This window comes from Synchiropus splendidus, chromosome 1 (assembly GCF_027744825.2).
Source record: "Synchiropus splendidus isolate RoL2022-P1 chromosome 1, RoL_Sspl_1.0, whole genome shotgun sequence".
Taxonomy (NCBI): domain Eukaryota; kingdom Metazoa; phylum Chordata; class Actinopteri; order Syngnathiformes; family Callionymidae; genus Synchiropus; species Synchiropus splendidus.
Genome location: NC_071334.1, coordinates 6225087 through 6242566, shown reverse-complemented (window position 1 = coordinate 6242566; position 17480 = coordinate 6225087). Strand labels below are relative to the sequence as shown.

At 44.6% G+C, this 17480-nt stretch overlaps 2 protein-coding genes across 2 annotated transcripts; one reads left to right on the top strand and one right to left on the bottom strand.

The window, feature by feature from the left end:
• The first annotated feature begins 465 nt into the window (after nucleotides 1-465).
• Nucleotides 466-5735, top strand: ccnd1 (cyclin D1). Its single transcript, XM_053872678.1, has 5 exons — nucleotides 466-852; nucleotides 1860-2075; nucleotides 2603-2762; nucleotides 3175-3323; nucleotides 3403-5735. Exons 1-5 carry the CDS (start codon nucleotides 655-657, stop codon nucleotides 3556-3558), a joined length of 879 nt encoding a protein of 292 aa, XP_053728653.1. The 5' UTR covers nucleotides 466-654; the 3' UTR covers nucleotides 3559-5735.
• Nucleotides 5736-11207: 5472 nt separating this feature from the next.
• lto1 (LTO1 maturation factor of ABCE1) lies at nucleotides 11208-15981 on the bottom strand. Its single transcript, XM_053884490.1, has 5 exons — nucleotides 15849-15981; nucleotides 13888-13993; nucleotides 12451-12521; nucleotides 12247-12364; nucleotides 11208-12103 (listed from the first exon to the last, which is right to left on the bottom strand). The coding sequence occupies exons 1-5, from the start codon at nucleotides 15899-15901 to the stop codon at nucleotides 12032-12034; spliced, it is 420 nt and encodes a 139-aa protein (XP_053740465.1). The 5' UTR covers nucleotides 15902-15981; the 3' UTR covers nucleotides 11208-12031.
• Between the last annotated feature and the right edge of the window lie 1499 nt (nucleotides 15982-17480).

Here is a 17480-nt window from a genome sequence, read left to right as displayed (position 1 = left end):
TTGAATCACTGCTCATGGCCGAATGGTCCAACCACACGCAAGCGAGGTAAGAACCCTGTAAGTAGAGGGGAAGCTAGCAGTGAATGAATAAAGCAGTGTGTGTCAGACTATTGTTCCATGTGCTCACCTCATTTTCTGTTCTTTTCATTCAGCTTGAGACCTAGGAGGCGCGTGGTCGCTATCGCTCCCTACAGGCGCTGCTCCGGAACTCCCCACCTCACACACACACACACACACCCACGCTCTCTCTCTCTCTCTCGCGCGCGCGCGCACACACACGCACGTCTCGAGCACAGCCCCCCTCCTTCCCCCTGGTAGCTCCCAGTCTCTTTGATCCCCTCCTTCCCTCGCGCTCTCGACGCGCGCGCCTCGCCGCCAGTGTCTTTGTGCGTGCCCGTGCGTGCGCGCCGCTCGCAGGCGCGAGCCGGGGTTTTTTGTCTGGCCGCGAGCTGCGGTCTGCTCCTCAGAAGGCTCGCGCACACCGGAGGAGCAGCAGCAGGCAGAGGAGACGGCTGGGACGGAGAAGCAACACTCAAACTTTTAGCTTGAACATTTGCGTCTGCCGCCGGCTTTTCTCGCCGTCAGACCGCGGCTCGCTCCCCGACGCCTCTCCCAATCCGAGCCGACGCTTCAGCATTCGAGCACACGAAAAGCATGGAGGAGCAGCTGCTGTGTTGCGAGGTGGAGTCCATCAGGAGAGCCTACCAGGACATCAACCTGCTCAACGACCGCGTCCTGCACACCATGTTGAAGGCGGAGGAAAACTACCTGCCGTCGCCGAACTACTTCAAGTGTGTTCAGAAAGAAATTGTGCCCAAAATGAGGAAAATAGTTGCCACCTGGATGTTAGAGGTTGGTTTTGCCTCACGTTGTGTGTGTGTTTTTTAACGCTTCTCTCACTTTTAAAGGGCAAATCCGCCCGCCTGTTATATAAGGCGCTTTAAATTACCTGTGCTCCTTATTCCCTGTACGTTTGCTCGGCGCGTCAGAAAGTGCTATACACGTGGCTTTTTAGATCCCCAAATATTGCTGAATGTCGTTCAAAGAAAGTCAAAGGTTCATATTTTAAGGAACGTACACGTATGCAGTCGAGTTGGAGCCGCAGTATAAAGCGCCATCTTTGTTGTCATACACGAGCGGGATTATAATAACAGTGGAATTCTTTGATGACAACCCTAACGACAGTCGCTGGAATACTAGCGTTATATGTCTGGAAACACACAGAAAGATCGGTGTACTTCCGCTGCAGTTTCCACGAATAACCGACGGGGGAAAGTTTTGTTTTGCTTCGGCGGGTCTGCGAAGGTGGACGAGCGAAAAAATAACATTTTAAAATAGCAGCACCCGAATCCATCTATGGAAACAGTCGGCTTTGGTAGATGGGGCTTCCTGCCAGATTTACATACTGTTTTCGCCAACATTGGGCGACGTTTTCTATTTTTAAATATTTTTCAAAGTGGAGAGGGCGCATGGGCAGCAGCGTGCAACACGTGAAAAACTCTCCCTTCCAAATTAATTTCATATAAATTCACCGAGTCACTTAATTCGACACATGTCGCTTTAGTTCGATCCCGCATTGAACGAGGAACGTTTACATAGCAATGTAACTCGTGATAATATTTTTTTGGTATTTATAAATATTTTTTGAAAAGATGACGATGTTGAAATTGGAGTTGGCTTTTCATTGACGCCACCCTCGGGTCTCTCTCTCTCGCTCTTTCTGAAGTGGCGGTGGACGTTTTAGAATATTTTAGATTATTTAACAGTCTTGCAGCGTTTTAGATAAATCGTGAAATGAGATCTCTTCGTCATTCCATGTTGAAAAGTATTTACTTTTGTGTTTTGATTCACCCCCACAGGTCTGTGAGGAGCAGAAATGTGAGGAGGAGGTTTTTCCACTGGCAATGAATTATTTGGACAGATTTCTATCCGTGGAGGCCACCAGGAAAACAAGACTGCAGTTGCTGGGAGCCACATGCATGTTTCTAGCATCTAAGATGAAGGAGACTGTCCCGTTGACGGCGGAGAAACTTTGTATCTACACTGACAACTCGGTCCAGCCTGGAGAATTGCTGGTAATTGAGTTCTACAGCCTTGGATGTTGCATAACACACAGCCTACATTGAGCAGCGGAAAGCACAAGACCAGAAACGCAGAGGCTTCTCTGTGCCTCTGGTGTAGCAGGGTCACCACAGTAGTATTCAGGATAATGCGACACGTTTGACGATGACATGACGTCATTAAAAAAAGTTGGCGTGCAGCGGCACTGTGACCAAGGCAGCCTGGCTTTCCCATGTTCAGTGAAGGCCTCTCTGATTTTAGGAGTGAGCTCATGACAAGGCGAGACAACAGCAGCAGCTAGTGGCTGCTAGAGCGAATTGCAGCATGTTACGCGAATTGTACTCGGACAGAAGTAGTTGACGGTTATTGCTAATCTGTTTTTACCTGTTAATCGAGTTATATTTAAAACTAAAATACTCAGCATCTGGCTACTTAGGCAGGCACGTGTTAAAGTCTTCAAGAAATGCAAAGGGAAACAAGCAGGCGACGAAGGATGAGCAGGGCAGTTGAAGTGAATTCCTCTGGTGTGGTCCATTCACAGCAAATGGAGCTGCTCGTTCTCAGCAAGCTGAAGTGGGATCTGGCTTCGGTCACTCCACACGACTTCATTGAACACTTCCTATCCAAGCTCACCATCCACCCGTCGACCAAGCAGATCCTTCGAAAGCACGCACAGACCTTTGTGGCCCTTTGTGCCACAGGTAAGACGCAGCTTTTATTACTCAGTTATTCAGTAGAATGAGATAATATAAACTCTGTTTTCCACTTGTCAACATGCAAATGTATCAAGTTGTTTGTGCATTCCGTGGGAAGACCAAGGTAGATAATAACAGTTGTTACTGGGAGCTCAGCAAACTGTACTCATAACTGCTGCCTGGGCAACTCGGATGTTTTGAGACCACTTGAATGCAGCAGTGTTGCCAGAGCCAGTCACGAATTAGCTTTAAATGTCGGACAGTCAAATGTGAAAATCACATTGTGGGTGGAGAAGCGGTGCTTTTGGTGGTGGCTTGCGCGCTCTCTCTCGCTCTTATAGCTCGAGAGGAGTCGATTATAGTTATGAGTGAAGTCATCTGCAGCTGTCATGTTCACTGCTGTCCGTCATTGTCGCAGATGTCAACTTCATTGCCAGTCCTCCGTCCATGGTGGCAGCGGGTAGCGTGGTGGCCGCTGTCCAGGGTCTTTACTTGAAGAGCCAAGATCCCTCCTTGTCCTCCCAGAATCTCACAAACTTCCTGTCGCAGGTCATCCGGAGTGACCCGGTATGTCCCCGGCCTCCTCAGCTCCACCTTTGGTCGTGGCGTGTTCCTCACTCTCTCTCTCTCTCTCTCTTTCCCTCAGGACTGTTTGAGGTCATGTCAGGAGCAGATCGAGTCACTGCTGGAGTCTAGTCTGCGGCAGGCTCAGCAGCACAGCAGCTCCCTGGAAACCAAGCGCGTGGACGAGGACGTGGATCTGTCCTGCACGCCGACAGACGTCAGAGACATCAACATCTGAGATGTTTGACATCTCATCGTAATTGCACAGTGTCCTGACTGACTGATCGCAAGTCTTGGATGGAGTACTTTTAAAGGAGGATCAGGGACGGTGTGCTGGCCCCTCCTCCCACACGGGCCTCTGTCATGGCCGACACGCCACTCCCATGCCTGCTGGTTGCTACAGCTGCCAAGACGGGACATAGCGCCTGACCGCCCGCCCACCACCAACCCCAATCACATGTCCTGCCTCTGGCTCCGCCCCCATCACGGGAGGTTAACATGACAGAATGTAAGAAAGAGGCTGAATATTGACAGCTGGATTGAGGCCGCAAAATGGACTCTTCAAATCGTACTTTCTTTAACAACTCCCTCTTCAAAAATCCAAGTAGGAATCTTAAAATTACTCGGACTCAGCTTGCTTACACAGCATGCTAGTGGGTCGAGCGGCTTTTTGTTGAATTTCTCATCTTTTGTATGTAGAATATTTTAGATCCTGCGTTCGTGCTGTGGCGCTGTCATATATCCCTACACGCTTATGTTTAGTCACTTTGTTATCTTTCATCTTCAGTCTCTTAGTTTCCTCCCTTTTTGTCCGTGTGAAACTTTAAAATTGAAAAAAAAAATAGTGTTAAAGCATTCGCTTAAGCCATGTCCACTATCGATCTTTAGCTTGAGTTGACGCACAGCTACTAGTTTTTACCGTTTGCCATTCCAACTATGTTGTCTGAAAAAAGCACTTTTGGTCAGCGCTGCTGACTTCTCTGAATAGACCACAGTGATAGCAACATATGAGCGGGGCGTTGGGCAGGAGGAGGGTGAGCAAGTAGGTGCACCAGGTGGGACAGTAAATGACCAGTTCGGGAGAAATATTTAAGACTGAATGCTGCTCCACACTGTTGTAAGTCTCATGGTGGCTTCAACTTAGCTGCTATAAGCCTCAGATTTTGGACAAACATTTTTTTTTCTTCAGTAATCACATAATCTGAGTTCATTATCTGGAGCTCTGAAGGTATTATAGTTCAGATGTATTTTTATTTTTTAGAAAGAAAAAAAAACATATTTTTCTACTAACAGACTCCAAATATCTTTGAACTGTTGAGAAGATTTCTGTTGTGTGTCGACGCAAAACTTTCCTCTGAGGACCGGTGCTTCACCACTCGCAAGGGCCGATGGAGCTCAACAAAAAAGGAGAAGCATTGAGATGAGAGATTTTGCACAAAGATGTGGGCGACGTTTCTTGGGGGAAGCTTGGCGGCTGGCAGGAGTAGAATGCCTGTGATGGCAGTGTTAGTGGCAAAAAGGGTGAGGACTCGAGTCCGGTTCAGGGTTCCTACACAGGACGGAGAGGCACCTGCTGTCCATTTCACTCTCTATTCACTTTAACACATGAAGATTGGTCGACGATTGTCCACTGTGTTGGAACCCTGTCCATTTAGGTTTCTGAGAAGAGGAAAACACTCCCTGAATTCCGCTGCTATGAAAAAAAAAAAGAATCCCAGCTATGTGGTTTTTTTTTTTAAAGGAAAATAGGATGTCAAAAATCGTAAAGGATTAAAAACAATGCTTTTCTCCTGATATTTGCTGCTACATTTTGTATTTTTAATGATTATAAATGTCAATGTACTGCCAATCTAGGTTTGAATTTTCTCATAGAAAATTGTTATTGACATGAACTCATTTGTTATTTTGATGTAGATTTTATGTGATCAGTTCTGTTGACGATGATCATTCTCTGTACTATTCCAAAAAAATAAGGAAAAATGGAGACGATGTACTGAATTCTTTGATCCACAATACCTCATGTGACAGTCAACATCTATCTCTACATTTGTATTTGTATTGCTCTTATTCTATTCAACTTCTTGGGTCAGTGGCCGCAAGTTCTGCAAGTCCAAGGCATGCTGTGATACTGGTGCCATAACAGAAATGGGATATGTATAACTCTGTTGAGTGTTAAGCTGTCTCCGTGAAAGAGACTTTTATCCCCCTCTCGGCCCGTGGTGGCCTTCCTCCTTTCTCCTATATATATTTATAAATATATATATAAAACACAAGCTTTTTGCTCCATGTTTCAAACTGTCAGTGAGTTTTGTAAATAGTGTTATGATCTGTAAGCCATAGACTTTTTTTTTTTTTTTTTTTACAAATCATTCCACACACTTGTGTCAACTTCATGTCCGCTGCCCTGCAGCTGGAGCCAGCAGTGTAATCATCTTTGTGTCTGCTACACAATAAAAACATGAACTAGAAAACAGTCTCTTCTTTTCCGGGGAGGGTTGGGGGTTTTATCTGGTTTATCTTTGACACGAGCTGAAGCATCTCAGAAGAAGAAGATGAAACCTCAAGACAAGGCTGGTTCCATGACGGTGGAGAGACACTCACACAGCAGCAGGAGGAAGAAAGAAACAGGAGTTCATCGGGTTAAACCAAACAGTTCAAATACCTTAACCACGACGGGCTTCATGGAGTGACTTCTTCACTGCGGTTAAATGTTTTCCTGAGCGATGAGGAAGTGTGTTTTTGTCCGTAAGGGAGAGGGACATTATGTCTCCATCCCATATCAATGGCAGTGGATTCAGGCCATGTTTGCATGGAGAAGGAACTGGAATCTGCCGCTGTGTTGCAAGGTCATTACAGTTAACGAAAAAAATAAAAACTGAAAAATATACTTGAAAATCTTTTTCGTTAAATGAAATAAAATAAAAATAAAAAAAAGAATGTTTTTCATACAACGACAGCTGACTGAAACTGCATTGTCTGTTTACAAGACAAATCGAAACGAACTAAAATTATAGCGTTTATTTCAAAGAGAAAATCTATCCATTTTGGCTCGGCTAGTTTTACGACAGCTGCCGGCCAGGTGCGGCACGTCAACGTCCGTGACGTCACTTGTGTTGACGACGTGACGAGCGCGACCGTGGTCAAAACGTCACCTTTCCAAACTTAATACACTTTTACATGGTGTCTTTTGTTGAGTTTTACTGACTATTTTTGTGACCTATTTCAATCTTCCATCTTGTTCCAATTCCCCATATTGAAGAAAGAGCTAAAAATAAAAACTAAAGTGAGACCAAGCATTTTTCAAAAACTGAAACTAGTGAAAACTATCCAACCCACTCTGAAAACTAATTTAAACTAACTGAATTTTAAGGATAGAAATGCAAAACTAGATAAAAACTAAAACTAATGAAAAATCCCAAACTATAATAACCTTACTCTGTGGTGTTTGTTTACACAATAACCACGCAGCCTGAAGCCGACAACAAAATGGTGTCAAAAATCGTGATTTTTTTTTGGCAATGATGAAGAGTTCTGGTTGAGGCTCTCTGAGTCTGAATAACTCAGACACGGATGAACAAAGTTCTTTTTTTCTTTGAAGGCCACCGCTGGCACAATCACGCGACTGAATCGGTTAGCAATGTTCGCTAACTATGTAGCTTAGCGCGACTATGAGGAAGCCAGATTAGCTTGTGCTGCAACCATCACGAGCGTCACGTCGGTGGTATATGTGAGGTCGTCCAGGGCAGTGGGTGGTGCAGGGGGCGGGGGGGTGTTATCTGAGGTGAGGTGAGGTGAGGTACGATGAAGTCGGGGGGAAGGGGCTCGGAGGGGGGCCAGGTTCCGATCCATGGAAAAACAAATGTAACTCAATAGTCCCCGGCTCCTGCCGAGACCTTTTGTCCCCACTTTTGTGGGCTGAGATGTTCTTCAGATTATTTGGATTCAGGTGTTGCCCCCAGAAGTGGCTTCCTTTGCCCCTCACGATGCTGTATTTGTTACGCTACAACGTAGTGGAATCAAGTGGGTGAACGTCAACTCTCATCACTTGGTGATGTTGTTGTATTATGATCAATGTTCAGGAGAAAATCTCTCCATTGATTTCATCTGCTTTGCTTCGGTGCTTCAGAGTTGAGCCCAGTGTTGTGGTCCGTGCATGTGTTGCTTGGCTGGACTGTCAATAGGAACAGACAAGGGGGTGTTGGATGTGGTGGCATCCCACCACTCGCTAGGCACCACAGACACTTTAACCGGATTAACTGAGCACAAGTTAGTGTGAGACAGTAAGCGTTTAAAACCCATGTTTGAATGGAGCCCAGTGGAAGTTATTACAAGGGTCTAATGACAAGCAAATGACTGCGGTCGAACCTTGGCTTATATTAACTGGTCCTCAGACACATAAATCGATTCTCCTTTAAATGACTGGAGCTAGAACCAGTTATTCTGACCTTGTTTTAGGGGCTTGACAATAAAGAAATAGACAAAAATAAACCCATGAACGGGTCTGATGTTGGACTGCGTGGAGCATAGTGTGAGAACCAATTCCAGATTTGTTTGAAAATCCAGGAAGAAAAAGAAAAAAAAGCTCTTTGAAAGCACCACTGTGACGACTCAGACCTATGCCTTAAATGCAACACGCATATGGGGAGATAAATCCACTGTTTTTGCTTGTGCAGATGTGTATTCAAAGAATTTGGGAAGATACTTTTTATTTACTTGGCTGTATGTTTTCTTTGATGCAGGCGTGGAGTTATTGTTGGTTGTTGGATAACAAGCGTGTCTTGCTGCCGTGGTTGACAGGTGAGCCTCGCAAATTCAGTCTGTTTTTCCTCTTGAGAAGTCGACATGCAACGTTAAGAATGAATCTGAACATTTTCAGAGGATGTTGCAACCTGTGAAGCGATTCTTGCTCAGATCCTGACCGATTTAGTTTTATTTAATTATTTTTTTACAACACACTATTGACCTGTCAAAGCAACGAAAGGCTCCCTGTTAGTGGGATGGGGTGGGCGGAGTCATTTTTATACATTTGGAATATTATTTTGATTTTTATAACTATATATATATAAGTATACCCAGCTCTTGTCCATTTAAGACACGTGCTCCCTAAATATGGAGCTGTGTCACATGACCACACCAGTGGAAATGATGTAGTACACATGCCAGGCCTGCAGGTGGCAATGTGCTCCCAAAATTGATGGTGCATTTCATGAAAACCGACAATGAGGTTGAGCTCTTCAGATGAGTAAGAATTGAAAATAAGCACCATCAAAGAGGTGGAGCCATGACAACAGTGATTTCTCTCCGAAGTTTCGTTGGACACCTGCAGTGTTTGTAAAAGCGCCAGGAGTCCAGTGAAGGTTCAGAGGTCGGGACAAGGCTGTGTGGGGCGGCTGCTTGCTAGTGCTAGGAGTTAGCTGAGGCTCTCTGTGGGCAGCAGGTCCAGGTGGTGCTGGCAGCTCAGTGGGAAAGGATCAGACTTTCACACTGAGGCGCCATCAAAGACGTTCTTGCGTAACACATCAGAGAGTCCGGACACACACAAACAAGCAAACACACTTTGGCTAAATAGGTTACAACCTACAACCTTGACCTTCCTGGGTTCTGCCAGACCACAGCTGGACAGTAGCCTAAAAGGCCACGTTAGAAACTGTTGTGAGGGGCCGTCATCAAAAGAAAGACAGCGATGACGACAAAACATGATGGAAAAATATCCCAAATATATACTGAAGCACATAAGCACTGAACTGCCATGGTCAGTTATTCTTATCTATGTATTATTACTTTTGTACGAGAAAAAAAAACACTTGTACAAGATAAATATTACATTCGTAGGGGGGAAAAACACGTTGGTGCGAGAAAAAACGAGAAAATTATCACGTTCCTTTGAGCAAAAAAGACGTTGGAACAAGATGATTGTTACGTTTTTATGAGAAAAAACACTTTCATACGAGATAATTATTACGTTCGTACGAAAAAATTACCATGTTCGTAAGAGATAATTATCACGTTCGTACGAGAAAAAAGACATTCGTACAAGATAATTATCATGTTCGTATGAAAAAAACACGTTCGTACGAGAAAAAACGTGTTCGCACGAGAAAATGATCACTTTCGTATGAGAAAAAAAACACGTTCGTACAAGATAATTATTCCATTCATATAAGAAAAAACACATTTGCAGGAGAATATTATCATGTTCGTACAAGATAGTTATCACATTCGTACGAGAAAAAAAAACGTTCGTACGAGAAAAAAAAACAGTACGAGAAAATGATCACGTTCATATCAGAAAAACACGTTCGTATGAGAAAATTATCATGTTCATAGGAAAAAAACACATTCGTACGAGAAAATACATGTTGTACGAGAAAATGATCACGTTCGTACGAGAAAAAAAAACACGTTCGTATGAGAAAATTATTACATTTGTATGAGAACAAACACATTCGTACGAGATAATTATCACGTTCGTGCGAGAAAAAACACGTTCGTACGTCAGATGTGGGATGATGGGAGACAGCACCTGGTTCACAGTGGATGGACATGATGGTACTCTGCACAGCTCCTTGAGAAGCTGCAGACTTTCAGAAGACCATGTTAAGAAGCTCCAGGACGACAAAGTCTGAAATGTCGTCCTGGAGCTTCTTGTATGAATGAGATAATACACAAATAAAAATAACTTACCATGAGAGTTCAGAGCTTCCGTACTTAAGTAACGAGGACCTAGAAAGAAAGATTAAATGCAGGCAAGGATGTTAAGAAGTGTAAATATAGACCTAGTGATATATTTCATTTCATACGCATTTATTTTGAATATACAGCAACATAAGTATGGACCAGACGTTCCAAATAAAATTTATTTCAAAATATATTTCCAATATTCCTTCAAATGTATCTTGAGGAACAAAAAAAACACTCAACAATGGCCAATGAAAAGAGGACAATTTCAGTCTTAAAACAAAAACATTCTATATTTACTGCTGATGTGGAGACTAAAAAAGAAAGCGCAAACAAAAAAGGCAGAAAATGACAACATAACATAACATAAAATACAGGTATCGGGCCGCATATGGCCCTTGCGCCTCACCTTGCCCAGGTCTGCCGCGAGACCTGGGCCTGAGACCAGCTATCTTCAGCAGACTCCCCGGGCAGCTGGGCGCTGGTGGGCAGGCCACCGACCGGTGGGTCCACAGGGACGCCTCTCAGTGAGGAGTCCCACAGGGGTCTGGGCCCTGTCCACTCTGCTCATAGACTGTGGGCTCTTTTGCCTTCCGGCCCCTACACAGCACATACAAACCCACACGTGGCATTTCACAACCCTGTCCTTAAAGGGTGCAAGTATTTCCTTCTATTTGTAATGACATGTTGAGGTTAAAAAACACAGACACTCTTGTCTGGGCCAATAAATAAATACATGTACTCTCCAAGTCACCGCAGCGGGGGGACAAATGTGGCCAGGTGACCCTCATGCTGCCCGTTGCTCAACAGTTGAATCAGAAAAGAGCGGCTCTAGCGGAGCAAGGCCTGCCAACTCTTCCTCCTCCTCCTCCTCCTGCTCGTGTGCTTGTGGTGCATTCCAACTCCGGCGTCCCATTCAGCCTTTCTGCTGGCGGCCAGCCGGCCGGCCGGCAGAGCTGCTGCGTTTGTCACCATTGCTTTTCATGTCAGCCCTCACCACCTGCTCCTCACAATCCACGCACGGCGCCCTCCGCCTCGCTCTCCTCCCCGGCGGCATTCCAGGACTGTTGTTTCTCTCCGCGCCCCTGACCACTGCCGTCTCCCTTCCCTCTGCAGTTGCTTAGTAAAGGACTCTGGAATACTGTCGGAGCCCAGGGTCTCTGGTGGGGCCTCAGTCGGCCCTCCTCTTTCCAAAGCCTTCAGAGTGACTGTTCACACACAGCACACACACTACTGCACATGCAGCCAGTGCATCTGACTTGGTGCCACTTTCCTCTAATGTGAACTGGAATTTGACCGTGAACCTGTCAGATGAGGAGGTTGAAAGCCATCATATTAACCGAAAAGTGGGTCCTCAAAAGGCTTTAGATGAGGTGAATAATGGCTCAATAGTCACGACAGACATAATAAAAGTTGGGTTTATTTTCCTTTCCTGAAGAAGGACACAAAAGAGGTGACAGGTGTCTGGTTGTGGTGGAGGAAAACAAACCCGCTCATGCATACATACATGCTCGGAATCCAACTATCTCCAAATGGAGGGACTGAAATTCAGTGTCTTGAGAAGTGATGGGTCAATGAAGCTTAATGACACAGTATTGAAGGGTCAATTGGGTTTCATGAAACAGTGTCCTGATTTTCAGAGGCCACCAGATGGCGCTGTCTGGTGTAAAATTTTTGGACATGAACAACTAATTCAATGAAACCTCACCATTTGTCAAGCAAGAGCGCCATCTAGTGGCCTCTGAAAGTTAGGGCACTGTTTCGTGAAGCCTCATCCACCCAACACTAGTCTTGAGCACAGCATTTTCTCAAGACTCTTTCTGGAGTATTAATCCAGCTCACATATAGCGACTTTATTAAAGTCATGTCACACAACTTGAAGGTCTGCAAGGCCCACAGCCAGCAGAAGCCTGGCTCTTCTACAGAACACGTCAGTCCTCAGGGAGAGAAGGTCAGGAGCGGAGAGTTGACTCCAGCGTGAGGTGTGTCCTGGTTCTGTGGCCAGCTCAGTCCCAGTGAGCGTCTCTTGGTGATCAGAAAGACTTGGACTCAGGGGTCAGGACGTAGTCCTTGAAGTCGGCAGGCACGTTGAGCAGCGAACACACCTGCAGTAAGAGACAATGGAGGATACAGATGGTTGAAAACACACTTTCCTGAATCCATATATAAAAGACTGGGATTCCAGTATTGATCTCTGGAGTCTTCTTATGAAACTGAATCTAGAGGAAAAAAACACATGGTGACACACCTGCCTGAACTTGGACCTCAGCTTCTCCATGTCTTCCTGGAGTTTCTCCGACTGTGGGTCGTCCAGTGCTACGTTCTGGATCAAAGCCAAGAGGGCTTCCAGTGTTTTCAAGCGCTTCCTGGCAGCAGAAGGTCACAGCAGGAGTCAGCTACAAGTGAGTCATTGAAAAGCGAGACGTGTGTGATGGACAAGACTGTCTCGCACCTGGACTTTGGATCTGGACTGTCCTGAAGGAGACACTTCCACGTGAAAGCAAAGCCATAGTAGAAGGAAATCTGCCAGACAGGAGAAGATTTGGAGCGAAGAAGACAAGACTCGGTTCTGGCCTCTGGCTCGCTCTTCTCTGATTGGTCAGAAGAGCCAAGCAAGTCTCACATGTTCAGGGACTGTTTACGGACCTGAGGCTGCACTGGTCAGTGAGGAGCCATGTTTGCTATTTTCACTTTAATAACTGGCAGTACAAACATGTACAATGCTATTGTGATACACAGCTCGTCTCCAGTCATGTGAGGTGCAAATACCACAGACAATACAGTATAAGGGGAGCAAGAAAACAGTGATCAAATATCGCAATACTTGATTCTGCCATATTGTATCCATATTGTTGATGAAACATTGCTACAATATTTGATGGTGTGATATTGTCTTGACATTTTAACTCGTCTACATCAATATTTAATACATAAACACTTGCATGTGCTGCTGCATTTGTGACGTGTATTAACTTCTTTTCATGCACATGATTTTGAACCACATTATCTGATTTTCCACCATAAAATGATGGTTATTGCAATGTATAGCTGAACTTAAAGTATGGCAATGTACCGTATCATCTCACTGTATCGGGATACGCATCGTATCGCAAGATACCTGCAAGTACACAGCTCTACACGATATGACATACCGTAATTTCTGGACTATAGAATGCGCCGGAATATTAGACCCGCCCACTAAAGTTAAGAAGGAAAACAGATCTTGTTCCTACATAAGCTGCAGCGGCTTAAAAATGCTTTTCAAGACTAGTTTTGAAAACAGGGTCCAGCATCAAGAGTGAGGAAATAGCGGAAATAATGCCCGAAGTTCCGACACCACAGCCGGTCTCAGTTGCTTCTTCGATCAACACTGATCGACTCTGTTGACGGAGCTGTGGACACATGGGTGAAAACAGCGCATTTTGAGCGCTTTAAGGTCAATAAAAAGCCTCTGTTTTCATCTGATTTCAGCCTGTAAAAATCCATAAAGTATCCAAGCGGTTAGTATCAGCTGCAGGGCTCAGACCGCGAAAAAAAAAAGTAGCGACTTATAGTCCGTAAATTACGGTATAGTCTCCTTTAAAATATGAAAATGAACTCAAGTTTGCCAGATCTCATAGCAGCACATTGTATTGCTCCAATGTGAGCAGCACGTCAGCATTGACTCCAGTCCATGGTGAGTCTGCACGAGTCAAAGACGTTGGAAAAGGATGGGTCCCTTTAATAAACTGCAATATCACAAACTTTGATCATCAACTGTCGGTCCTGAAAAATGCGCCTCACATTGGATTTGCTCTGTAGAAGTTGCATGTCCATTTTAAAGGAGGAAAATGTTCAGAAGGAATGTGGCAATGCTTTACCAACCTGACTTGATGCAAGGAGGACTCACCTCAGTGGACAGCTTGGCCCCATGGGATGTTCCATGCTTGTAGCCATTCTTCAGGCCTCGGCAGTGACCGATCTCATAGCCCTCCTGGAAGCCCTGACCACGAAACCTGCACGCGCATGACACCAGTCAGTCCCCGTAAAGCAAGCTTTCAAGTGTAAAGCAACTTTCGCGTGTTGTCAAGTCATCCCTCAAAGAGTGACGTGACTCTGTGATATGAACCAAGCTCACAGAGCACTGGTGTACGTACAGCTTTAAGACAATCACATTTCCTATCGGAGAATAATGTATTTCTTTCAACCCTCTTGTTTTATCCAGTTTGTCTCAGGTTTTCGACTTGTCATGTTCCATTCTAATTCAAATTAATTTAAAGGTAACTCTAACCTTTTTGCAAGAAACGCAACAGACTTAATTTCGAAAATTCTAAAATGTTGGAAAAACACATTTTTGTAAATACAAATTTGTAAAAAAAATAAAAGAAAAAAGCCCACAAGCCGCCTCATTCACAGCATTTTCACATTATAATACACGTTCAGATTATTTACAGATATGGAATAACACAATATGAATACAATGACTTATAATAACAGACTTATAAATGATTTCATTGTATACAGTAGGTCGTCAGTGGTCTGCAGGGATTTTGACTGTCCTGCAGGTGGCAGTATTCAGTGACACAGTGTTGTAACATTGTGTCCAAACGCTTTATGAGGTCTTATTTGCCCATCACTAGACACTACAATCACACACTACACAATAATGAGAAGACACAGCTGGTTTTGCATCTCATTAATTCACATATATATATATATATATATATATATATATATATAAATACACACACATATATATATACACACATATACATATATACATATATATATATATACATACATACATATACATACATACACACACATAAATATACATATATATACATACACACATATATATACATATACATTCATATATACACATATATGTATAAACACACACGCACACACACACACAGTGGTACCTTGGTTCTCGACCACAATCCATTCCAGACAGCCGTTCGAGAAGTGATTTGTTCAAAATCTGAATGGATTTTTCCCATTACAATGAATGGAAAAAGAAATAATGCGTTCCAAGCCTTAAAATAGTCTTTTGTAGGAGTGAATGTAGAGTGTCTGCTGCAGGTGCGCTGTTCCTCTATGTGTGTGGCCGCTGCATGTGGGAGGGGTTGCCGAGTGAGTGACGTCTCTCCAGAAGTGAAGAGGTGCCCGGTGCGTGTCCAGCTCTGAATGTGCGCTTCTGTGCAGTTTGGCTGTGACAAAGTCATAAACCAAGTCACGCTCTGTCCCAGACTCGCCTCATCCCTGTCCCAGCTCCAGCCCACAACAGGACATCAAACCCTGGAGTGTGCGCTCCAGCCTCGGAGGTGTGGAGAGTGAGCACCTCCCATGTGACACCCTGTTCGAACGCCGATTTGTTCGAATTCCGGGACGTTCGAAGACCGAGGCACCACTGTTTATATAATTTCAGCCGTCTCCTCATCACTTGCTTTCTTCTAAACCTTCAGATATGTTCTCTGAGGTTGCAAATTCAGGTTCTTCTTTTGTGTGAGCGTGTGCTTGTCACTCTGAGGACCTCTGTGTGTTCGTGCATGTTGTGTGCATGGTGTTTGCTCCAGAAAGTACATTTGTGTGAGCCATTGTAGAGTCAAAGCAAACAAGCCAACCACTGTAGACGGCTATTTATTTGAACTTTAACACAAATGTAAGGAAAAAGATAGAATTAATCAATTCTGGGGTCATGACTAAAATAAAGTATGACAGTTAGTACCACGACTTTTCGTCAGTATCCCCAAAATCTTTGTCTTTCTCGATGTTTCCACACTCCTAACAGATGTTTCTCCACTTTTCATCCAGCTTGTCGCGACGTTCCAATTAACGTTTAATGATAAACAGAACCGGTCAACTCACCTTTCATCTGCCAGCAAAATATTATCAAATAGGTCGTTTTCTTCGCCAAACATCCTGAAAATAACGGAGTAATCTCGCCACTGACAGCCTGAGAAGCTTCGTAGCGACCAGCTTCAGAAATACTGTGACGTCTCTTCCGCCGGACGTGAGACGAACTTCCTCGATTATTCAGACAGTGGCGCCATCTATCGGCCTGGCTGTACTGATGTGTCTGGCATAACATCGTGGCCCGGTCAGATTCATCATTACCATTATTATTATCATCATGGATTATTGATTATTATGCATGCACGCGTGGTACAATATGAAAGAAGGGGGTCGGAGCGTCAGAGAGAAAGATAATGCATCAGAAACATTTTCCGAGCCGGTTGTAGACTTGAGATAAATGCTGCAGGTCGGACGTTACTGCTGCATCCGCCATGATTGTCATGTGAGGAAATCTGACGTAATGCGCCTATTATTTACTGGTTTTCTCTCAGTTGCATGAGAAAAAACGTCCTAAAGACGGATATACATCTGGGTCTAGCAGCAGGCTCTAATCTTAAGTGGATATACTCCGAGCAGTTTAGCTCTGTTTTTGTTTTCTTCATGCATGTTATATAGGAAATAATCTCCGCTTTGATTCTCCAAATATCCACATTTTCTGATCCTTTTCATCTCCCAGAAGCCACGCTCAACACACGAGGTAGTTGGAGTGTTTCCATTTTGCCCACTAGATGGCAGTGTGCAGACAAAAATGGCTGAAGTGAACTTTCAGTCGGCAGAGACGAGCAGATGGCTGCGCTCCAGGGTCGCAAACCGTCCTGTTGAACCGAGTCCCTGCCGGTGGTTTCAGCCACTAGATGGCATCACCGCCCTCAGGTCAATTTAGGTCATATTTTCGATTCAACCAAGAATGAGCGATCGATTATATCTATCATCGTGAGGTCCAATTTAGGGGAGAACACTCAAATGTGTTGAGTGTTTTTGCTGGACCCAAAAGGTTGAGCTCCAATTTGAGGACGAGGGCGTCAACATATCTGCGTTATTATAACTGAGTCCTGCTTGAGGTTCGCCATGTGTTTTGGTGTGGCTTGGTTTAGAGTGAGAGCCTGGGGGACGTGTTGTGGCAATGTGAGGTCCCCACAAGGCTAGCGATACCAACCTGTCTCTGTGTGAGACCCAGTGTGACCAACAGTGAGACGGTTTTCTGGGAGGTCTCTTCAGATTCCAGTCTGACAGTGAGGGCCCTCCATTCCCACTGGAGAGACCCTTCAGCATCACACACTGGCACACACACACTTACTATTCTCAACAAATTATGGGGCGATACTTTTGGCCTCCATGCCGTCTAGAGGGGCAACATTTAACTCATTGTTGTCCCTTAATCCTCGGCTCTACTTTTATTATGACCCCCCCAATCCACCACCACCACCGCTGCATCCCCCATCCGACAACCTTCAGCTTAAAACGCAAATGTTATTTCACTTTCTTCTTTCCTCTCAGAATCCTTGAACAGAATGAATGATCTCAGTTTCTTCCAAGAAGACACCACGCCGCTCCTCCTCCTCCTCCTCGGCCTCATCAGCTCACACATCAGCCTCATTTGAGATGATTTGCAGACTGACTAAAACACTTAAAACGGAGGGAAGA

What these genes read in the sequence shown, in the direction of transcription:
- ccnd1 (XM_053872678.1), top strand. Translation starts at nt 655, where the DNA reads ATGGAGGAGCAGCTGCTGTGTTGCGAGGTGGAGTCCATCAGGAGAGCC. An exon ending in TTGCCACCTGGATGTTAGAG is followed by an intron (nt 853 to 1,859) that starts GTTGGTTTTGCC and finishes TCACCCCCACAG; the next exon opens with GTCTGTGAGGAGCAGAAATG. An exon ending in AGGTCATCCGGAGTGACCCG is followed by an intron (nt 3,324 to 3,402) that starts GTATGTCCCCGG and finishes TCTTTCCCTCAG; the next exon opens with GACTGTTTGAGGTCATGTCA.
- lto1 (XM_053884490.1), bottom strand. Translation starts at nt 15,901, where the DNA reads ATGTTTGGCGAAGAAAACGACCTATTTGATAATATTTTGCTGGCAGAT. An exon ending in GGGCCAAGCTGTCCACTGAG is followed by an intron (nt 12,522 to 13,887) that starts GTGAGTCCTCCT and finishes CCTGTCTGGCAG; the next exon opens with ATTTCCTTCTACTATGGCTT. An exon ending in TGAGGTCCAAGTTCAGGCAG is followed by an intron (nt 12,104 to 12,246) that starts GTGTGTCACCAT and finishes CTCTTACTGCAG; the next exon opens with GTGTGTTCGCTGCTCAACGT.